The following is a 24,766-nucleotide window of genomic DNA, read 5'->3' as shown; positions in this document are numbered from 1 at the left end:
TATGTTCTATCTTTCATGCTTTGCAAAAGGTTAACACTTGACATGTTTCCATGACGACTGACCGGAAAATAGACACGTCATGTTTATGTGCCGCGACACCGGAGTCCAGGCACCGTTTACCAGTTAGCTCCGTTAGCTGCATTAGCTCCGTTAGCTGCATTAGCTCCTTTTAGCGCCTACAGTCGAACTGGAGCGATCTGTTTATTGAAGTAAAAGAGCAGCGCTACAAATAACCAGCGTACCTGTGTAACTGCGTATGTGTGCCTCTGTTTATAAAGTTCAGCCTTACTTTAGAGACTAATTTTAACAATTCGGAGTCACGTAAACATGACGTCACACGCGTCTAGTCCCGGTCAGTTGTCATGGAAACACGTTGTGCTTAAAGTTTACTCCGTTTAACGCTGTTGACGCGTTAACGTTTGACAGCACTAATTATCTTTGTTCAAACACAGCAAACATGAGGAGAATAATAACACCACCAACCAAAAGAAAAAGGTTACATACTGCAGCTTTAAACAAACAACATGGCGTTTGAGTTTCATGAACAGATAATGAAGGATGATGTACAAAGTCAATCCCGTCACATACGCTGAATGTCAGATCTCTTTTCTCTTTATTCCTGCAAACTAATGCCCGGATGCTGACTTGGCAACAAAGTCTTTCTTTCATGCCGTTTGAAAACAGCTGCTTCAAACATTTTCCTCAAAAAAACGTTAAATTACTTTCCCCCTCTCGGCCTCAGTCTTCCTCTGCCTCTCCTCCTTCCTCCTCTTTACATTCGCTTCTCTCTCTTCCCCCCTCGGTAAAGGCTTTAAACGGAATGGTTTTGCGCTGAGCGCGCTCAATCTAATTAATGGTACAACACAACAACAAGAAGAGAGGCAATGTGGCGAGAGAGAGAGAGAAAAAGAAGACAGGGGCAATTTACCTTCAGGCGATTAGGCAATCCCCACTGCCTCTTGTGTTCTCGGGCATCAAACAAAACATGCCTCACACTTCTAAAATGTTCAGCGCTGCTGTTTCTGCCGCTTGGATGACTGAGCACAATGTCACAGCAACACGTAGTGACTCACAATGTGAAAGTATTGTCATGTGGAAGAAATCACTGTAACTCCACTGTGTTGTCATTCCTAATATAACACAGCGATGTTAGGAATGAATCACAGATGCTGTAACTGTGGGCGATATGACAGTATTAGACTGTGAAGGACGACAACGTGCTGTTGAGAGGTCGTAGTGTCACCTACAGGGCAGCATGCTGTTCTACGCTCAGTCGTTTTTCCCTTCAGCCAAATCACACAATATTCATGCTCGCCCCATAAAGAAACAGCAATCGACCAATCATAGTGAAGTACGGGGGGCGGTGCCCTGGATTTCTCATTCCACGCCGTGTTTGATCCAGAGTGCAGCGGGACGCCGCGGCTGAAAATGAAAACAAAATTGAGGAGTTGGTCCCTCTAAAAAGAACTCCACCTCCGTTATATGGAACTGGTTTGGCTTTTCCCCCGAAAAGACGAGGCACAAACAAAAGTTAAAGAACTGGTCAAGCAGCCACATCACAGCCAGCCGTGGCAACAGGAGACTTTAGACTGTCAACAAACCACTTTAACACAGACATTTGAACAAGCCGTGGAAAGAAAGACCTGAAGCTGTTACCTTTACCTCACAAAGGTCTGCACTGTTGTTTACCTTCTTTTTAATTAAAAGCAAGTCTGAGACTGATGGTACTTCGTCTTACATCCTTGTTAAATGTCCATTATGCTTTGCACAAGTCGGCGAAATTGCAATTACATCTGTTCAGAAATCGTGTTTCTTTGGCCTGAACGCTCCGTTATATATTTTTGAGGGCTATGTTTTTACATAGGTAAATAGTTTGGTTGCACTTGTGGTCGTGATTTTACTGTAAAAATGCTTTGCTTTGCTTGAGTGACAAAATAAGCGACAGTATGGTAATTATTTGAAATAGTAAGGTAGTATTATGGTAATAATGTATAATCTCTAATCTCTTGTAACAGCGTTGTCACAAATACTGTGAGTATGATAGCAAGATAATTAGGGAACACATTAGATTAGGTAACACATTATTCACCATTAAAGGTGCCATATGTAAGAATGTTACTACATTCAAATTCAAAATACCGAGGTCTTTAAGGTTTCGTTTTCTGACGTAACTGGCAATCCGTGGTTGCTCGGCAGCTGAGACTCTACTGACTGCAATGATTGGTAGACGGCGGTAGGTGGCGCCACATGCCAAAACATGATTTCAAAACATAAACATGATTTGCAGTCTGCAAAATATTTTATTTAATGCAAATATTTTGGCTGTACTGTTGTTGTTGGTGAGTTCAGTTTGTTATATGAACATTATTCCTGAGTCTCTGTGACATATTAGGAGGATTTTATGGCCAGTTGCTTGAGATTTATTACGTAATGCACCTTTAAGTGCTTACTAACATATATAAGTGAGCATACTAGCCCTTTATTAGTAATCATTAAGCACATATTAACACTTAGTATGTGACTTATATGCATGTTAGTAAGCATCTAGTTAATGGTGAATAATATGTTCCCTTATCTAAAGTGTTACCGATAATTATTAAGTAATGTAATTGTAGTTGGATCATGAGAATTACTATTAATACAAACTATATAAACACAAATCTCTACATGAACCAAAAAGTGTATTTACATATTTTACATATTTTTACATAACCTTGACATTCATCCTTCTATATGTCACACACATTTGCCACGACTACCGACACGCTAATATTTTATTATTACGATAGCTTTTACATAACATCACAATTACAAAACGATGACGATACTGTTTACGTAATTGCTACAGCACAGTAATATATAACCATTGCCGTCCTTGAAAACTCAATCTGATCCGAATCAGTCTCAGTGTTGGGGCGGGGGGGGGGGGGGGAGAGAAGCCACAGCAGCTGCCAGGCCTTAAATCCAGAACACTGCCTCTCTATATCCTTGTCACGTCTGACATAGTATCCTGCCCCAGGTTGCCAGTCAGTCAGGAGAAAACTGCTGCCAACTCACAACTCACCATTCCCTTTTTTTTCCTCCCGGGCTTTTCTTGCCACAGTAAACGGAGATGAGATCAGTTTCTTACAGGTGATTATCAGCAAAGGCCAGTAAGTACAAAACTAGACCACGGCGACTTTATCTCAAAGAAGCCCATCCTCTCCAGACATGAGATAACTGTAATGGCTACTGGCTCTGCGTTTTTACAGCTTCTCCGAGCTGCTTCTTCAGCCTCGCATGCCCACGGTTTAAAATGGAATTGGAATTTTAATGTGTTTGATTTGTATGGCAAATTACAAAGCAGATGAGACGACTCCTGATCTGGATAAATCCCAGTTTGTGTCTTCATTTCAATCAGCCATAAATCTGACCTTCATTTTTGCGTAATTACAGAATCGCTCTCGATGACAGACAATCTGCATTTTGTGCATCCTTGACATGAATAAACCATAAACATTGGGCATTCAGACAGAAGAAAACACAGACACAATTGTTGTTTTTACTGTGTATGTAACTAATTTGTAAAGAAATGTTGAAGCAATACATACAGTCGAGACGGCTGAGTACCATTCACAACCTTGACTTTCCGCTAGATGCAGTCTACAGCCCAGCATAGAATTGATACTGACTGATAATTCTAAATACACTACCGTTCAAAAGTTTGGGGTCACTAAGAAATGTCCTTATTTTTGAAGGAAAAGGCTATTTCCTTACTATTCACGACTATTCTAGCTGCAATCGTCTGGTTTTTAATGGAATATGTACACAGGTGTATAGAGGCCCATTTCCAGCAACCATCTCTCCAGTGTTCTAATGGTACATTGTGTTTGCTAATCGCGTCAGAAGACTATTCGATGATTAGAAAACCCTTGAAAACCCTTGTGCAATTTTGTTAGCACAGCTGAAAAGTTTTGCTGGTTCTTTGACGAAAGCAAAGTTTATTATTATTAGGGCAAAATTATTATTTGGAATAAAAATCATTATTCCTAATCTTGTCAATGTCTTGACTATATTTCCTATTCATTTTGCAACTCTTTTGATGAATAAAAGTGTGACTTTTAATAGACAACACAAAAAAAATGTATAGGTGACCAAACTTTTGAACAAAAGCTGCCTGTCCAGTCTGAGCCCATCGGCCACCTGTCGCTCTCCGCAAAGTGCTCTCACTGCCCGTGCCAGAGACCTCTCTCCGCCCACTGACCTCCAGCCCCGTTGACCTCAGCTCGATGACCATTGCTCACACCTAAACCACTAAGCTTACACAGCATCGGGTCCTGGAGCACAGCTGCTGCATATAAATGTGCCTCTGCTGCAGTCGAAACCCTGACACGGCACCACCTCGCTTTGGCCGTGCCATTTATCCCTGACCTCTCGACCAAACTCCACATTTTAAACTTGTGTGTGTGTGCCTCTGTGGCTAATTAGCTGAACATTCCTGAGAAGACTAAACTCAAACCTACAATCATTCACTCAGTAGAAAGAGTAGATGAGTGAAGAGAGTTGTGAGTATTTACGTTCTCTCTCTAGTATGCAAAGGCCGTCGTAGATCCCTCATGCAGCCTCATGGTCAGATGTCACTAATTCTTACACACCTTTAATCTGTGAAAAAGTGAATTTATGTAATGCAGTGTTGTAATGTAACAAAGTACAAATACTGTACTTAAGTACAACATTCACGTACCTATTGTTTACATTACTTTATTTGTATTTCTAGAAACCTTTTACTCCACTACATTTCCTCTAACTATCTTTGTTACTCCGGAGAAGAAGAAGAGTTTTTATTATGGTCTGTATTTATATAGAGATTTTCTAGTCTTGATGATCTGCTTTACACTATAGTTTTGCCATTCACACGCTTCAACATGGGGTTACAGTAAGTGTCTTACTCTCGGACACATAGATGAGCAGAGCCAGGAATTTAACCCACAACCGACTTTTTACGTCAGAAATGTCATACACTTCAATAATATTATCAAAAAACTAACAAAGTAATTTTCTGGTAAGATACTTGTACTTTTACTTAAGTTTCCCTTTAAGGTACTTTATACAAGACTGCATATATGTCACATCTGTGACTGTATGTGGGATCTCTTTAATTAAGACATTAAGACAGGCAGCCTCCCAGCATGTTAATGAGTAAAGACTGTCCTTGATTCTATTGTGGTTTAAAGGTGCACTATGTAATAAATCTAAAGCAACTGGCCATAAAACCCTCCTAATATGTCACAGAGACTCAGGAATAATGTTCGTATAACAAACTGAACTCACCAACAACAACAGTACGGCCAAAATATTTGGATTGAACCAAATATTTTGCAGACTGCAAATCGTGTGGCGCCACCTATCGCCGTCTACCAATAATTGCAGTCAGTAGAGTCTCAGCTGCCGAGCAACCACGGGTTGCCAGTTACGTCTGAAAACGAAACCTAAAAGACCTCGGTATTTTGAATATGAATGTAGTAACCGTTTTTGGCCACATTCATACATATGGCACCTTTAAAGCAAACAACAATAGACAGACAATAAACATGCCGCTGAAAAAAAAATCTACTTGCCCTGATCTGTTACACTTTTAAACAAAGAGACAGGTTTTCATGACTCCTACCCTTTTTGGACATTGCAGGTCTCGGGCCAGACTGAGCAGCAGCTCGTGGGAAATGGGGTCGACCAGGTTGAGGAAAGCTGCGTTCTTGTACAAGATGTCGTTGAGTGAAGACCCCTGGAGGCCCAAGTCCTGAGAGGGAGGGAGAAAAAAAAAAAAAATGAGAGTGATGTGATGAGTCATGTTAACTCAATGTTTAACTGTTATTGTTTTATTTCTTTTCATCTTGACATCTTATCAGACTGTGAACTGATATGGTTTGGCCACAGTGTGTTGACACAGGTGTGTGTGTGTGTGAGAGAAGACCTAATCTTACCCTGACCTAAAAACCTGTCTTCATAAAAAAAAAACATATATCCATATCTTTATCAGAATTATCAGGGTAGCCATCACAATTTCAGTCATTTTCAGCCATAAATTGCCTGAGTATGAGTTCCGGCCTGGTTTTCCTATGCAATTATTAAGTGATGGGGACTTACTATTTGAGAAGCACCCATAATGTGGCTGTCTGAAATCTCTATGGCCGCCTCATGCATGTAGTGAAGCGTCAACTGAAACCAAACTGCAGCATTTTTCTTTTTGCGTAGCTTTGCCTGCAGAATTTGAGACTGTTCAGCTTTACAAGCGTCAACCAACGAGTTATCCAATTAAATCACACGATACTATAGAAATATACCAACACTGCGTTAGACCCACCCACCATCAAGCGGGTCATCTGAGTTAGTCTGTAGTCTGTTTTTTTTTCCCTCATATCCAGATAAAAAAAATAAAAGTGGGAGTCTGGAAAATGTTGCTGCAGCAGATTACGATCCACCTGCTCCCGGCTGCTCTTCCATCAAAGCTCCGTCCTCAAAACACACAGGAAAGAGAGAGAGCACACGACAAAGGCCGCGTTTCCCTGACACTGAATGCATGATATCTGAATCATTGAAACACACACACACAGGTCTTTTGGGGGAATTGAACACCAGCGTTTGATAAGAATGAAATGATTGTTTTGCAATTGTATTGCAAGCGTTGCCAAGTTGTATTCCAGACAACTTCCTTTAACGATGACAAAAAGCGTTTCACAGACTGCAGCTTTAACAGATAAGGACAACGTGAGAAACGCTTGAAAGGCAACAACACTAACAACCTCCATTATGTTAGATTATGAGAAGATTAGATTCTAGCGAGAGGTTTGATAAGGTTTTGCCACAGTGTGTTGACACAGGTGTGTGTGTGTGTGTGTGAGAAGACCTAATCTTACCCTGACATAAAAACCTGTCTTCATCTTAAAATGTAAGGATTTACTGTAAGTTAGGTCGTCATGACCTGGTTTATTGAACCGTATTTTACCGCACTATAATGCGCACCTTCAATGAATGTCCTATTTTAGAACTGTTTTCATATATAGGGCGCACTGGATTATAAGGCGCATAGAATAGAAGATATTGCAGTCAAAAGTTTGACTGGGGTTGCGTTATGCATCCACTAGATTGGAGCTGTGCTAAAGGGAATGTCAACAAAACAGATAAAGTCAAACTTTACCAATTGATCCATATATAAAAGGCTCCGGATTATAAGGCGCACTGTCGTTTTTCGAGAAAATTAAAGGCTTTTAAGTGCGCCTTATAGTGCGGAAAATACGGTCGTCTAAAATCCAGAAAAATTCCTCATAAAGACCCTCAGTCACGGCTCGTGTTATGTATGGCCCAAACCAACGACGCTTGTTCTTGAATCAGTAGATCTTCTTTTAATGGCGACCAAAAGCGTTTGCAGCTTTAACCGATAAGGACAACATGAGAAACGCTTGAACGCTAACAACCTCAATTATATTAGATTATGAGAAGATTAGATTATAGGACGAGCGGCAACGAAACAGCGGGGAGACGACGTGAAACAGAACAGATTAAACAAAAACATTCAGATAATTACATTCTTTAGGGCAAGGAGAAGGAAGTCAAATGCTTTCTCCTCGCTAACACATCTTGTTCCTCCTATTTTTTTTACCATTCACAGAAGCACCAGACCACCCCTTTGTTTACAGCAGTGAGTGCTTACTGCCATGTAAACCTGTACAAGCTGAAGAGTAAATACTACCAACTCTGTGGGAAATGAAAAGCCTTTCAAATAGCAGGCTGCAGGCTGCAGCCGTGTAAAACATGCTCTATAAGCTCTGACACCCCGAACACTTCAGGGCTCAGTGGAAGCAACGAGGAAAACTCCCATCAGCATTTTTTTTCCTCCTCCTCCTCCAGCTTTTGACTTGATTTATCACAGTGGAGCTCTGTGGGATTCCCTGACGCTGGGCTATCCTCCAGACCAGCCGCCCCGCAGCAAACCTCATTTTACTGCACACGACGGACACTGAATGTGTCCAGGAATGGGAGACGAGAGAGAAAATTGCTTTCCGTGTAGTTGCAGCATCAGGTGTGACTGGTTGTGTTGTGGGGAATTCGCAGATGAAGCAAATCACAAGAGCGTCGAATGTTTTCCCTTCTTCTTCATCAACAGGACGCCCGGAAAACATGCACGGACTTCTGATCTCGTATAGAAATGTCCTTGTGAAAGCTGCATATCTAATCTGATGTCTGCCTCGTCAAAAGGAAAAAAAAAACAAAAAAAAACCCTGAATATAAAGTGTCGAGCTTGGAGTTGCAGAACATCATCCCACACACGCGGTTCATTACAATCCAATTAAATCTGCTGCACAGTGCGACAAAAACCTGGTCCCACAGTTTTCTGCCTCAGTGGAAGCAACATGTCACTACTGACAAATTAACTCCAGCTTTGTTTACCTATACTTCCTGTCTAGGGCTGAATAAATATCTCTGAACGGTTTGGATCACATAAAAATGTAAATCTGACGTTTCCCAGACACGCAAATGCTCAGCCGTGGGCAACAGTGCTTTGGGCAGGATCTATGAGGAGCTTCTTACATCACACATGACTATATTATGTCACTTTTGCTCACATATCTATGATTGCAATATTGCTAATCCTTATAAGGTCGAGGCATTAATCCCATAACAATATATACATGTTAGGGATTAGATGGGATTATTACAAATTCGGTGGATCAGATAAAAATGTAAAATCTGATACAATCCAGGGAATAAAAATCTTAGCTGAGTCATTTGGGCTTAACTTCTTCTTTTTTTGGGGGAACACTACTTGGAGAATGATGTCTTTGAAATGACTCAGCACGTGTTGTTATAACAGCTTCATACGTACATGAACGGTCCAGAATGTCTGTATATTGGTATCAGTATAGGTGCTGGAGTTTGTCATATCGGTATCAGGCACAACAAAAAGTGGTATCATCCCATTCCTAATACACGTAAACCACAATTTAACTTTACAGAGTTATAATCACTTGTATTGTTTTGCCTCGTGTGACTGAAACGTTTGTTGTTTTCTGTATTTGAAAGATCTTAAACCAAGAGCAATTAGTATGGACAAAAAAAATAATTAAAAAAATCACAGGTATAAATCATCAAATGAACGATGGCTGAGTTCCATTTAGCTTAGTTTCGGCTCGTCACACTGTCCTGTGCCTTACATGACCTTAGCAGAGTCAAAAGTCATTGTAAACACATTGTAAAAGGACAATTATTGTCATTTAACTCTTTGTCTAGCCACAAATACATTAACACATGCCTCCATTTCAACATAAATAGTGTTATTTGTGTTGAAATGTATTTAAAGTAAGACAAAACAGAGGAATAACAGCCTAGTGTAGAAGTGACAGCTAAACGCGAGGTCTTCGTACGCGCACACAACGCTCTAATTAGTGACTTCTTCGTTGGTTACTCAGCCTGCATGCCGCAGCATAAATCATATGACTATATCTGCTGATTCTTTCTTTCCTAATGAACACCCAGACGATCCCCAAACGAATCAACTCGACAGCTCGGAGACCGTCGGAAACGGAGATGCAACAAATTAGAATTCACGTAAGAATCTCAGTTTCATTCCTGGGGCGTTTTTTTGTACCTCAAAAGATTTAGGATTTATTTTAAGGTCTGATCTGCCACGGCTGTCTTATAATTTCCTCCCTTTCTGTATCTCGTCCAGTGTCACGTTTTATTTCATCGTTCTTACTGCGTCAATTCCAGATTTCCAGGAAGGTGGAGCCACAGACTATTTTGGCTGTCGGGGAAACACCTGCAGGGCCCACAGTCTTAGAAATAAAAGTGCTAAGTAGAACCATATAAGGTTCTTCGGCTTGTCCTCATAGGAGAACCCTTTTTGGTTCCACCTGGAACCCTTTTAAAACTCTTTATTCAGGGGGTTTAAAGGGTTCTCTGGATCAAAATGGTTCTTACTGGAACCATTAGTGTTACCAAGAACCCTTTCTTCGGGAAAGGGTTTTTCAGAAGCAAATGGTTCCAGGTAGAACCTCAGCCTTTGTAGAAGAACACTTTTGGAACCCTTGTTTCTAAGAGTCCTGACTGTCCTTCTCTTTCCCTCCACCCCGAAGCCACAGACTACTGTTGGTTTGGTTAGTTTGGAAAATAAGTCTTCGTTTGTCATTTTTGGACACACTTTCAAACGTCTGTACTTGCTCTTCACGACTGTAATTTTCTTTCTTTTCGTACGCAGATGATATAAGGTCGTCTTTTTGTCAAAGGAAACATATTCCAGCATCCGTCACCAACACCAGGCGACTATCTCCAAATCAATCCATGCCCTGAGAGGAAAAAGCTGGAAAACAACAACAGGAGCTCTTTTTTGTTGTTGTTGTTGTTGTTGTTGTTGTTGAAACATTATTAGTCAAACCCTTGGCTTCGGCAACACTGGCTTCAGCTCAGTGAGTGATGGCGAGAGTATTCTTGCTTCGTGAGCAGTTTTAATGCCAAGCTAAGGAGAAAAGCCGCCTGGGATCATGACCGACAAATCTATGCCATGATCTGAAAAAGAGCTTTTCCTAAAAAGACTGTTTTAACAGATATGGAAAAGACACTTTAAGTTAAGTCTAGCTATGCATGAGTCACATCCTCCATGCCTTTTACAGATATATTAACATGAACACTTTGAAGTTTTCCGTTTTTAATTTGCACACGGCTGCATAATTTATTCTACAGCACCGTGAAGATGGGCAGGGAGTTCTTCCGTGACAGGTGACCCAGCTTTACTCTCAAGCTCAGAATGAGACCTCGACGCCGTTTCTTTGGGTACATCTTCAGAAAATCTGTGATTAGGGGAAGGTGTTATGTCACAAAGTAGGATAGACACGGACATAGTGAAGTATATCACAGTGGACTTTGGATAAACTGTGCCTTCACATAATTTGCATTTGTGCGATCGAGTCTCTTCAGACCTAAAAAGTAAGTAACCTTTACACCGAAAGGTCAACAATTGTGTAGGCGACACATTTAAAATGCTAAAGACTGGTTGTGTTCAGTGTTTTTTCACTAAATATTCAGGTCATGAACTCGCCGGCTCGACGAGACACGACTCCATTTCAGACCAGTTGTCTCGCCAAATTCTGTGCAGGGTCTGTCTAAAATTCAAAATAAGACTTATTCTTATTCCTCAGGAATAATCAGGAGACTTTGGCGTGTCTGACCTAACAGCAAGGTTTCAAACATTCATGAGAAGCTGCTGTAAAGAAAAAGAAAAGGAAGAAGAAGTAAAATATTAAACAATTTTAACTGAAAAAAAAAAAAAGGAAATCATTAATATAGTGACACCTGCGGGTTCACGTGCCTGCTACTGGTAGTTTACTGGATTATTCAGTCACGACAGTACATGTCATATTTGAGTGCACTTTAGACAGAGCCACTGCTGCTGTGTGATGCACATGTTGAAAATAATGCATTATATGCATAATAAAGCATTTGCAGGATTAGATGAACTCAATCACGACCTCAGTTATTCCTTATATTTTATTTGAATTACTTGAATACAAATGACATATTAATAGCTAATCTCATCACACTTAATGGCCTTTTGTGATTTGCTAATGACAAATAATTCTGCACCACTGAAATAAAAAAAACTTTTTTTTTTTTTTTTTTTTTTTGCAACACACAAACACAGCTTCCCTTCGATCAAGTATAAATAACAAATAATACCAAGCCCTAACCTTCCTCAGCAGTTTTAGCACCTCAGCTGCTTGCTCCCTCTTTTGCTCCCGGAAAAGCCTCTGGATTTCCCGGATCCACGCCACGCGTCTGACATACGGGCTCTGGTTGCTTTTACGCAGCATCCCTGGGATCTTGTCGGACTTGAGCATCAAAGAGGTAAACAACAAGTCTCTGCTGCTCTCTGCTCCGCTCGTCTCGCTGTCTGCGGGGACGTCACGTGTCTGGCGTCTCCTCTTGGACAGTTTGCTCTCGAAATCGAGACTTCTCTGTCTGGTCAACTTGGAGCCCATCACTCCTGAGAGACAAGGACGTGTCTGTGCAAGTGGTGGTGGTGGAAGTGAGAGGGATTTTTACAACATTCATGCAGCCGGAACATCACAGTGTGAACTTGCAGCGGGATGAGCAGGGATATGCGTCTAAACCCTCAGGTCAAGAGTGTTTTCTTTTTTCTCTCTTTCTTTCTTTCTTTTTTTTTTTTTTTCAGTTTCCAGGTAGGACTGTGATAACGGCAGCTTTACTAGAATAAAGCGACGTCCCCTCTTTGCATCAGCCTATGAACTCAGTGGCTGCTCACAGGCGCTCCGGCATCCTCTGCCTCACTCAGAGCTGGTGTTTCCCTCAGCCAATCACAGCCCTGCCCTGCTCAGCCTCTGAGAGAGAGGAGAGAGAGAGAGAGGAGAAAGAGGAGAGAGAGGCTGCTCTTTTTTTCTTGTCTGACCTCACATCATCATCATCATCACATTTAGAATGTAGTCACGTGATCAATGAGTCTGTGTTTACAGAAGAGTATTAGGGCCACATGTAAACAAAACAAAAACAATGATTGAAAGATGAATTCTGAGAAAAAAGTCAGGTTTCTGAGATTAAAGTCAGAATTCCCATGGTCCTAATACTCTTCCATATGATTTAACTGTGTTAACTGATTATTGTTAAATATTAAAATGAAATGTAAATTGCATTAAAATTTGATTCAGAGAACCCTTCATGTAAGAATAGAATAATGAGCATGTAAAAAAAGAGTTATTTATTAAGCAAAAATGCCCCCAATACATATATAAAAGTGAATAACCTATGTGGGATATAGTGGAAATTATTCTCTATAGCAGGGGTCTCAAACTCAAATGACCTGGGGGCCAATGCACATCTATTGTGGTCAAGAGGCCGGGCCAGAGAACAAAAAGTGTGGAAAAAAAACAACTGTTCACAATATCGCTTCATGATATCACACGTTTCAGCCACTGCCATTCGTGGTTCAGGCCCTAACACAGGGGTGTCAAACTCATTTTCACTAAGGGCCACATCAGCACAATGGTTGCCCTCAAAGGGCCAGTAACTGTAAGACAGAATAAATGTAACTAAGTGTAAACACACCCTCAGAAAAAGACTTTGAAGCACGAGTGATTTCTTCAGCCACAATAAAGATATATAGCTTTCACCGCCTCATTGTTTTTGGTTCTGGCTTTTGTGAACACATTCTGCTGCGATCGCAGTTTGCCTTTTAATTATTTGACACTTTGTTGTTTTTCCTTGAAGGCTAACTTTGGCATACTTGGCTCCTTGTTTGGTGTCAAAATGGCGACATAGATCGTACTCTTTGACGACCGACACCGCCTCATAACAAAAAAAAGACATACCGGTTTTTGTCCTTGTAAGCACGAACATGTATTCGCCTTCCCATCATTCTTGAAACTGCCTTCCATCTGCATCAATCTTTCTCTTCCTGGATATTTTGGGATCATTTGTGGATATTTCCTATCTCAATTTCATGTGTCGCATGATGCATAAACAATGATACACTGCAATCTAATGGCGGGACGCCATGACATCACGCATTAAAGCAGTATAGACCTCGCGGGCCACATAAAATGACGTGGCGGGCCACATTTGGGCCCCGGGCCTTGAGTTTGAAACGTGCCCTAACAAGTGTATTTATATGTAATTGAATGTTGTATATGACACATTTAATAATGGTATAATTATGACCAAATGTCTTATTATTACTGTTATAAAAATATTGCTAGCAAACATATATTATATTATATTCTATCTCCTCGCTGGCAGCTGTGCCTCAGCTACACACTGTGTTTAAAAGACGGTGAGGTCGTGGGCCATGTTTTCATTATAACATGATATTGGGGGCAGCATGTAATCGATTGGGGGGCCCCCAGTTTGAGACCCCTTCTCTATTGTGTGTTAAATAATATATACAGCGCTTAAAACACATGTCTTAAACCACCACCACCTGTCATAAAAAAGAGCAAAACCTAAATCTTTCAAAAAACATGTGATGTTATTGTGATTTATTAGAGCCGGGCCTCACTGGGCTTCTTCTCTGAGAAGTCGCACATGAATCAAGTGTAAAGATTCCACCACTAAAACAACATTTTCTGTTCAGGAATTGCAAGAAAAATAACTGTGATTTCACATCTCAATCAGGAAATACTAATAATGTGCTATATGTGTATATAGTAGATAGATTCCATTACCAAACCAAATGCATTCCCTCCTGTTACTGAGGTAATAGCACCTCCCACACTAAAGCCCTCAGCACCTGATGTATCCCCACGTACTAAAGTGTAATGGCTCTCACCGGCTCTGTTTGGGTTAATTACCTTCCACCACATTCCCAGAGTTCCTGCTTTTACTTGAATTTGGATGAATCAGCTCCTTACGGGCGGGGTTTCTGTCACGTCTCTCTGCACACAAATGGTTGAATGCATCATTATCGCTGATGCCATTGGCAGCAAAACAGGAGCTGCTCTGCTGTGATGTTGGAGAGGAGAGAATGCATCCGAAGAGGCCTAATAAGTGATGGGAGAGGCATTTCGGGAGCACGAGGTATGATCCGTTCGGTACAAGAGTCTGTGTGAGCTGCTGCACAGATAACAATTCATCTCTTTCTCTCTTTTTTTTTTAATAGATGGTGTGAATTAATGTCTGATTGGGTCTCCCACCACCCTGCATGCTGGTTGTCTGAGGTGAGTTGACCCTGCTATGTTCAGTGTGAGGCCTAAAAGCCTGTGACACAGTCTTCTCAGTCAGTTTGTGTCTCAGTGCTCCTTCAAAGTGTCACAGAGTTATCAAGCCGGGTTAAAGAACACAGGGAGATTAAAGCAACCCGTTAAGCAAGTTTAGTCCAGCTTATGTGCATGGTGGTGCATTTATTTGATACTAGAAATGTGTATCTATCTTTGAGCCTTCTAACTGTTGAGTATATTACATTTCTTGTGTTTCATTTTTATTTATGAAATTTATATTCATAAACTACCGTTCAAAAGTTTGGGGTCACCTATACATGTTTTTTTTTGTGTTTTCCCATTAAAAGTCACACTTTTATTCATCAAAAGAGTTGCAAAATGAATAGAAAATATAGTCAAGACATTGACAAGATTAGAAATAATGACTTTTATTTAAAATAATAATTTTGCCCTTTCGTCAAAGAACCAGTAAAACTGTTTTCAGCTGTGCTAACATCATTGCACAAGGGTTTTCAAGGGTTTTCTAATCATCCAATAGGCTTCTAACACGATTAGCAAACACAATGTACCATTAGAACACTGGAAATGGGCCTCTATACACCTATGTACATATTCCATTAAAAACCAGACGTTTGCAGCTAGAATAATTGTTTACCACATTAACAATGTATAGAGTGTATTTCTGATTCGTTTAATGTTATATTCATTGAAAAAAAGTGTTTTCCTTAAAAAATAAGGACATTTCTAAGTGACCCCAAACTTTTGCACGGTACTGTATTCATTTTAGAACTCTCAGGGTCCCTATACCTGAACCATTGTTCATCCTACTACAATAGTAACAGATATCAGATGTCAGCTGACAGCTTAGACCACTGTAATGTAAATGTGATGATACTGTATCTTGGCTCCCAGGAGGTGTAAATCTTTTTTCCCTGAAACCAGTTTGAGGAGTGGCGATATTCAAAGTTTCAAGTGTCCAGCCTTACCTTACCGCCGAAATACAACACCACTCTGTGACACTTCTTCTTCTTGTGTCTCTCTACAGCGAGAAAGGTCCCACAGCTGTGAACACACACACATTAACTGCCAGCGTTATCACATCTGGAGATAATTAATAAAAAAAAAAAAAGACTGGTGCTGTCAGTATCGGTTTGTGAAGCTTTTTCTGCAGAAGGATATGATTTGATGTTGCCGGTGTCAGTGTAGGGGTCATTATGTCAGAGTCTGTACTGTCCGTGTTGCCCTTGACTTGTCTGCTTGTTTGTGCAGACCCCGCTCACAGAGAGCAGCGCCCCTTCACGCTGTTCCCACGCGGTTTTCTCTTTTCCCTCCCCCTCGTGGCAGATGTCATTTCACTGCAGCTCCCGAAAGCCTTCAGTTTCTTGGAGAGGAGGCACTTTTTTAAAAAACTTAAAACATATCAATAGATCTGTGAGCAGAGGTTTTTATGGTAGGGCTTCTCTTTCTTTCTTTCTTTTTTTTTCTTTGTTGCATTTGGGGCCTACGTTACATGATCGTGTTAACTACACATATGTCACCAATTTGAAATGATCCACTAGCAGACTGAAACTACTGCCAGCTCATGCTGACACAGACTGGTTCACGTTCAAGTATCACGGCAGATAAACAAACCATTTTTCCTGTAGATTGTTTTTTTTTGTGTGCTCACTTTCAAGGTCATACAATTGCTCTGAAAATTAAGATGGAATACAGATGACTTAAGTCAAGTCTTCTGAGGTGTTTTTCTTGTGACTTGTGTGTTCATTCTATCCCCCCATTGCTGTCATGGGGTAGGTGTTTTTATGGCGGGGTAGGTTAAAGTTTTATGACTTTGTTGTAGTTACATATTGAGCGCCACAGTAACTCTGCAACCTGTTAACTGTTGCAGTTCGTGGCGGAGACACGCGGTGACCAGCCTGTTCCTGAGGCCTCCTGAAATATCAAGGTAAGATATACAGCTATTTCACATGTTTGGAAAAGGTTTAGCCGTGCAGTGTCGAAGAGAAAAGAAAAAAATTAATAGGGAAACAAATGTGAATTACACATCTTGGATTATGAAAATGATTTGTTTTAGTTTTCATGAGTCTGGACGACAATTCTGTATTAATTATTGTTCTTGGTAACTCTTTAGATTATGCATATAAGTCGCATACTAGCCCTTTATTAGTAAATATTAAGCACATATTAACACGTTATGTTGGAAAAATCTTTATTTGTGTTGATGGAATTAACTTTGATCGTGTAGTGATTATGATAAGACCTCAGTGTACAATAGAGAATCACACGGATGATAAAGGAAAGTCACGCTGTGACATATTTGACAAACTGTTAAAAACTATTGAGATTTTGTATGTTTATATGGAAAGAGTTGGTGTATAATCATATCACCTTTTTATGTGTTCCATCGTCTAAGTAGTAATTATTTGAGGTACTGCAATGTTAAAGTGTTGTTTTAGTCACTTATTGAGTCATTTGATAATTCACTATTGTTGAGGTTGTGGTGTTTTTGTTGTTGTATCTTTTAGTAATTTTTTCTGGTATTTCACAACAGTTTTATTGCACTAGCATAAAGTTGTAGTACTGCCTCCTGCCTAATCTCGGCTTTTCTCCGGTTCACAATAAAAACAAAGTATTTTTAGCACTATACAGTGGGTTTGCTTGTTTTAAATGAATGTAAATGTCGAGTCAGAACTTTACCCATTGTGGTTGTAAACACATTGAGGACATCTATGCTTGTGTGCAGCTCTTTGAAATGAAAAATATTTCGTTTTTTTCCCTTGCAATTTCCTCCCATTGAAAATCAATGGCGATGGATGCCACCATCGCCTGTCTACACAGAAATAGAAGTGCTAAGTAGAACTATATAAGGTTCTTCGGCTTGTCCTCATAGGAGAACCCTTTTGGAGGGTTCCACCAAGAACCCTTTTAAAACCATTTATTCAGGAAAGGGGTTTTAAAGGGTTCTCTGCATCAAAATGTTTCTTATTGGAACCATTAGTGTTACCAAGAACCCTTTCCCAAAGAAAGGGTTTTTCAGATGCAAATGGTTCCAGGTAGAACCTCAGCCCTTGTAGAAGAACCCTTTTGGAACCCTTATTTCTAAGAGTGTGTTCACAAGGCAGGGTCGACCATGGTAAATCATTTGCCTCTTGATGCTGTCTCGCTGCTCAAAGTCAACCGTTCATGTGAATACTCAACATTTATACACATCATTTTTGAACTCAGAGGGAAGATAAAAATCCAGAAGGCGGAATTGCAACACTATTGATCCCAGCTGCCAGTAAACACCACAGCCAGCCAACCCACACTACTATGTAGTGTGACGTGTGCTGTGTGGTTTTTGAGGTTGAAGTTCACAATCATGAACTTTTAAAGATGACCCATGTTGTTGTTTTTTCTCTCATCAGGTACACATTCATTATTATCTATTTTGCGCCTGAGCTGTGAAAATGGTCAGGGTCACTATCATTCTAGCCGTGGCGGTTCTGCTCGTGGCAGCCGTCGCCACCTTTCTTGGCGTCTACTACGGTGTGGGGAAGAGGAACTCGGGTCAGGCGGTGTACTGGAGGGCGGCCGTGGCGGCGGACGCGGGGCCGTGCTCGGAGATTGGCAGGTGAGGACGGACTTTGTCATGTACACAAATGCATTCACACACACTCGATGTTGATACCCAAGTGAACCTGCTTTATTTTATTTATCATAACGCTTCACCTGCACTGGGTCTCAAGATATTAATTATCTATTACCGTCCTTTTTTTGTGTGTTCTTTCCTCAGAGACATTCTTTACAAAGGGGGATCAGCAGTGGATGCCTCTATAGCTTCGTTGCTCTGTGTTGGAATCATGAATGCTCACAGTATGGGCATCGGTGGAGGACTCTTCATCACCATCTTTGATGCGAAGACTGGTACACACACACACACACACACACATACTCTCCCACTGATAAAAACAAACCAAACCTCATACACTATTCAAGATACACCGAATCCTAAGTGCATTTCCTCCTTTCGTCCCTTTTAACAGGTAAAGTTGAGAGCATCGATGCCAGGGAGACGGCACCACTCAACGCCACAGAGGGCATGTTTGGGAACAGTTCAGATTTATCCCAGAATGGTAATGTTTAACTTGAGCTATCAGGCATGAACATTTTGCCATGGGAAACATTATGACATGCGTCCTTGTGATAGTGGCAGTCCAGATAAAGATTAGTGTGCGCATTCTCGAACAAAGGTTCAATAAAAGTAGAAATAAAAACGGTAATAGTTTTATGGACAACTTATGAGGCGCTGGCATGAAGTCGTTTCTTGTTTTATTGTAGGAGTGTTGTCCATCGCGGTGCCAGGGGAGATTCGTGGTTATGAGATGGCGCACAAGCGGCACGGTAAACTGCCTTGGAAAGACTTGTTCCAACCGAGCATTGAACTCGCAGAAAAGGGTTTTCCTCTGGGCAAGGCACTCGCCTCTGCTCTGACCAGAAACAGAAACAGGATCATCAAGGACAAAGATCTATGGTGAGAGAGACATCGGCCTGCTGCAACTATTTTCAGTTTTTTTCCTGTCCATGTCCTGATTCTTTCCCTCTCTTCCCGTCCAGTGAGGTGTTTTGTGGGGGAAACGGTGACATCCTGAACGTAAGTGAAATCATCAAATTCCCCAAACTTGCAGAAACATATCGGAAGATAGCAGACGGCGGCCCTGATGTGTTTTATGAGGGACAAATGGCTCAGGATCTTGTGACAGATATTCAGACAAAAGGTAGTGATCCTTAATTATCTTTACAATCTGACATGATTTACTGAATGCACCTGTTTTTGAAAACCTAATTTCCATGGTCACTGACAAAGTCAATTTGTGCACAGGCGGCATCATCACAATGGAGGATCTGAAGGGTTATAAGGCTCTCTTGGATGAGAATCCTTTAAGGGTAACTGTGGGGGAGTACAGCATGGTCGTTCCAAACGCCCCTGCCAGCGGCCCTGTGCTCTCGCTGCTGTTGAACATCTTAAAAGGTAAGTCTGTCCATGTTCAAAACCAACCCAAGAGAGAGTGTTTTGGTATAGTCAAAGACATTGAAAATATAGTCAAGACATTGACAAGATGAGAAATAATGATTTTTATTCAAAAGAATAATTTTGCAATTTCGTCAAAGAACCAGCAAAACTGTTTTCAGCTGTGCTAACATAATTGCACAAGGGTTTTCAAGGGTTTTCTTGAATAATCCAATAACCTTCTAACACAACTAGCAAACACAATGTACCATTAGAACACTGGAAATGGGCCTCTATACACCTATGTACATATTCCATTAAAAACCAGACGTTTGCAGCTAGAATAGTCGTTTACCACATTTCCCCCGAAACATTGTGTCCATTTATTTAATCTGTAAGCAACAATTATTGAGTTCAACAATTCCAATCTTTTTTTCTTTTTTTCAAACGCTAACTGACAAGCATGACTCCATCGTACAAAGCACTCTTTAAAGTGTCAGGAGACAGAAATGGACAGAGAAGGACAGGATCATTCACACATGTCGTGCACCTGTAGAACGTTTCACGCTCTTCATCTTCAGCTGACAAGCACACGCTGTCCAAGTGCTTCAAATACATCTATTATCAAAAACAGACGTAGACGTAGCACAGGTAGGGATACAGTGATCGAGATGATACCATGTAAAGTGGTTGACCTGAGACAACTGGAGCCTTTCTTTCACCGGTGCATGGATTGAAAATGTTGTATCATTTTGTCAAAAGTGTCCAGTGATGGAGAATAAACCAACGAGCCATAGACATTGAGATTAAGATTAAAAGATATAGATTAACCCTGTTATAGGTGAATTCATCATGACTACAAACTAAACGAATTAAACACATTTATATGCACAAAATCAGAAAATCCAAATTTATGTGACATTAGAGGATTATCTGAGAAACAAACCTTTATATCATAACATCTCCCTTAACCTTTCCTTCAACGTGTCCTATATCACTAATCTCAGCAGTTTACCCCTAACTTCACACAAAGGAGTGGTGGTGGAGGCGTCGTACACTCATTTCAGTGTCTGCCCACATTTTTTTTACCCTGCTTACCAATGACTCGTGACTCCATCTGACAGCTGAAACCCATCAAACCAAATCTCTGGGGATTTCCTCTGCTTTTCCTTTCGTGGCTGTCAGCTCGGGCTAATACCCACTGTTCTGGTCACAGCTGCTCTTAAACCAGATAAAAACACAGGCGCAGGCTTTGTCCAATTTTTTTCAGCTGTCTCCTGTCCGACCTGAACATCGATCTTAATCTTATCTTAATAAACACAGATTAATGAGTTTGGACGTCTCTCTTTGCGGTGCGTATTTTCCACAGGGTACAACTTTAGCCCCGAGAGTGTGGCGAGCACGGAGAACAAGATCACAACGTACCATCGCGTCGTGGAGGCCTTTCGTTTCGCTTACGCAAAGAGGACTTTACTTGGAGATCCGGCATTTCTCAACATTACAGACGTAAGGCCATGACTTAAACCTAACATTCAAAGGGGATAAATCTTATTTTTAGTTTCTTTGGGGGGGTTTCTTTGGGGTCACCTATGCAATTTGTTTGTGTTTTCATTTAAAAGTCACACTTTTATTCATCAAAAGAGTTGCAAAATGAATAGAAAATACAGTCAATAACAATGTATAGAGTGTATTTCTGATTCATATAATGTTATATTCATTGAAAAAAAAGTTTCTAAGTGACCCCAAACTTTTGAACGGTAGTGTAACTTGAAATGACAGGGAAAGATGATGTTTTCTTTCATGTGTTAAAATGACTAAACATAATCCATCTTGTTTTTCAAGTACATGTAATAAGTCTTTGTTAAAGCAGATCAAACATCTTGTGTTTGCCATTTCCCGGATCAAACTTTTTTATGTTTTCCCCCCCGAAAGCTTATCCAGAATTTGACGTCACCTGCCTATGCCAGTGAGCTCCAGAAAAAGATTACAGATGAAACCACACATCCAATGAGCTACTATGAGCCAGAGTTTTTTCTGCCCGACAACCACGGCACCTCACATATATCTGTCGTCGCAGAAGATGGAAGCGCCGTGGCAGCGACCAGCACCATCAACCATTTGTATGAACCTCTTTACTGGCCACAATAAATAATAACGGTCAACATTATGTCTCTCTGATGACAGTATTAGTGAGTATTAGGGCCAAACATTTAATCTAATGTTATAATTATTTTGACTTTATTCTTGAAAGATTCTGACGTTATTCTCAGAAGATTACGCCTTTATTCTCATAATATTACGACTTTATTCTCGATTGATTACGACTATTCTCATATTACAAATTTATTCTCAAAAGATTATGACTCTATTCTCATAATATTACGACGTTATTCTCAAACCATTACGACTTTATTCTCATAATATTACAACTTTATACTCATAATATTACGACTTTATTCTCATAATATTACGACTTGCTCTCATAATATTACAACTTTTTTCTCAAACGATTACGACTTTATTCTCAAACGATAACGACTTTATTCTCAAGCGATTACGACTTTATTCTCAAACGAAACTCTGTTGTCCTCTCTGACTCTGACTCTCTGACCCTGATAATGTTTTTTTTTTTTTTTAATGCAGTTTGGGCTCCAAGGTCATGTCAGGATCAACTGGAATCCTTCTTAATAATGAGATGGATGACTTCAGCTCCCCGTACATCACAAACGGCTTTGACGTGCCTCCTTCACCCAGCAACTTCATTAGGCCAGGTTAGCTTAACATCAAGACAGATGCAACACAAAAAGATCCTCACAGAACAACACAAAACTGTTCTTTTGTAGTAGATTGGCTTTTTTACAAGATCTCTGATTTGAAGGACATGCCGTGTCTAAAATGTTGTATGAAATCATATTTTTTTCCATTAAGATAAACATGTTGGGTCAAGCAAATGTATTTTCAAAGACACTTTGAAAACCTTTCAAGGGCTGAGTGATGTATCTGTGTGTGTGATATTTTGTTCCTTAAACTGACATTAACAGTACATTTCATCAAAAGGGAAAAGGCCAATGTCATCAATGTGTCCAACCATCATCTTTGATAAAAGCAAGTCAGTAAAGATGGTGGTCGGAGGCTCAGGAGGAACCAAAATCACCACTTCCATCGCACAGGTAAAACTACAGTGCAGTAGGAATACGTGTAGGAACGACGTTAACTCATTTTATGGCTGTTTAAATTATTCTTGCCTGTTTTCTAGGTGATTCTGAAGGCACTGTTCTTTGACTACGATGTGGAAAAAGCCGTGTCAGAGCCAAGACTCCACAACCAGCTGAGTCCCAACACAACTTTAGCCGAGCAGGGCTTCGACAAAGTGAGTGTCACGAACAGTAACGCACTGACATGTGTGACTAACGGGCAGCGTGGTGACGTCACGCAGAGTGTTCATTGTATTCACCTCTAGGAATCTATTATTCCATCTCTTTTACTGTTGCCTCCCATTGTAAAATAGAGAAATATTGACTGCATGTGTTTTATGATATATATAAGGAGAGCTTTCAAGGTTCACACCAAACACATCATAATTCACACACGTACAGTAATACGTCAGCTTATCAGCTCAGCTCCTTTTGTTGTTATAAAGATAAAAGATAAAAAAGTGGCTGTAAATGTTTTACACTTGATAACTACCTGGTGACTCAGCTGAAACTCACAGAGACGACAGAGGTGATCTCGTCGTAGGAAAGGCCTTGTTTATAAATGGCAATACAACATCATTGAGAAATGTTCCTGATTTTCTTTAGTAGAGGCACAAGCAGACCTGTTTTAGAACAACATGGAGTGATTTTGGTCACACTCCATTGACGGAATGTTAAAAGTATGGTATCATTTTAGAGCTGCAACTAGTCAAGATCTTTGTCAAATATTGGAAATGGCGATGTTCTCGAATGTCTTGTTTTGGCCACAAACCAAAATGATTCAGTTTTAATGATTTATTGGTTATGTGGAGCAAAGAAACAAATACATTATGCACATTCAAGAAGCTAAAACAATCAAAAATCTTGTTTTAATAATGAAAAAAGCTTCAAACTGATTAATCGATCATCAAAATAGTTGACGATTAATTTAGTTAAAGGTGCATTATGTAATAAATCTAAGGCAACTGGCCATAAAATCCTTCTAATATGTCACAGAGACTCAGGAATAATGTTTATATAACAAACTGAACTCACCAACAACAACAGTACAGTCAAAATATTTGCATTAAAAAAAATATTTTGCAGACTGCAAATCATGTTTATGTTTTGAAATCATGTTTTGGCATGTGGCGCCACCTACCGCCGTCTACCAATCATTGCAGTCAGTAGAGTCTCAGCTGCCGAGCAACCACGGGTTGCCAGTTACGTCAGAAAACGAAACCTAAAAGACCTCGATATTTTGAATTTGAATGTAGTAACCGTTTTTGACAACATTCTTACATATGGCACCTTTAATTAATTTCAACTATGATGTGGAGGACAAATGGAGTCACATTAATGGTAATGTTATTATTTCTGATGTAGTAACTGGTGGTAATAACAATGATAATAAGGATGTGTGTTGCAGTAATGCCATGTTATTTCCAAAGTAATATCCATTTTTGGTAATTAGAAGGACTGTAGGCAGTGTTATGTCATCGCATCAAAGGTTTGTGAATCAAAAAAACGGATCATTACCATGATTATAAAGTTGAAATTCATCCCCTGTGTCCTATTCACATGTTAGTTGTTATTACCAAGCTATTACTGGAGAAATAAAATGGCAATACAATTTATTACAAAAGTAACTTGATGTAATTTACAAATGATTAAAACGTGTGTTCACAGCGCGTCCTCGATGGCCTGGCAGCAAAAAACCACCACACAGAGTTCCTCAGCTCATCGGGAGCTGTGGTGCAGGCGGTGGTCCGCTATAAGGAGGGACTCCGAGCTCAGTCAGATCATCGCAAGTTTGCATACGCAGCAGGATACTGACGTCGTAAAAACAACACACACACACACAAACACACCTCTGATTGTGCACAGAGAAAGTAGCCGCGTGAATG

At 40.3% G+C, this 24,766-nt stretch overlaps 2 protein-coding genes across 2 annotated transcripts in view; one reads left to right on the top strand and one right to left on the bottom strand.

Moving 5' to 3' along the window:
- lrrc75bb (leucine rich repeat containing 75Bb) overlaps positions 1-12,008 on the bottom strand; it is a gene marked incomplete at both ends in the record, with an annotated part of 29,682 nt that extends 17,674 nt beyond the window's left edge. The window contains 2 exons of the mRNA XM_083902158.1: positions 5,648-5,776; positions 11,718-12,008. Of these exons, the coding sequence (XP_083758284.1) occupies positions 5,648-5,776; positions 11,718-12,008 (420 nt within the window). The remainder of the gene's footprint in view (positions 1-5,647; positions 5,777-11,717) is intronic.
- A 6,137-nt stretch (positions 12,009-18,145) lies between these two features.
- ggt1b (gamma-glutamyltransferase 1b) lies at positions 18,146-24,695 on the top strand (the record flags this gene model as incomplete). The annotated part of the gene is made up of 12 exons (XM_083903040.1): positions 18,146-18,309; positions 18,472-18,602; positions 18,722-18,811; positions 19,017-19,209; positions 19,293-19,453; positions 19,558-19,707; positions 21,056-21,192; positions 21,619-21,806; positions 22,330-22,457; positions 22,744-22,856; positions 22,943-23,056; positions 24,549-24,695. 12 exons carry the CDS (start codon positions 18,146-18,148, stop codon positions 24,693-24,695), a joined length of 1,716 nt encoding a protein of 571 aa, XP_083759166.1.
- Positions 24,696-24,766: the final 71 nt, after the last annotated feature.

Source organism: Microchirus variegatus (assembly GCF_963457635.1).
Source record: "Microchirus variegatus genome assembly, chromosome: 16".
In the NCBI taxonomy this organism is placed as follows: Eukaryota; Metazoa; Chordata; class Actinopteri; order Pleuronectiformes; family Soleidae; genus Microchirus; species Microchirus variegatus.
This window is presented reverse-complemented; position numbering and strand designations above follow the sequence as displayed.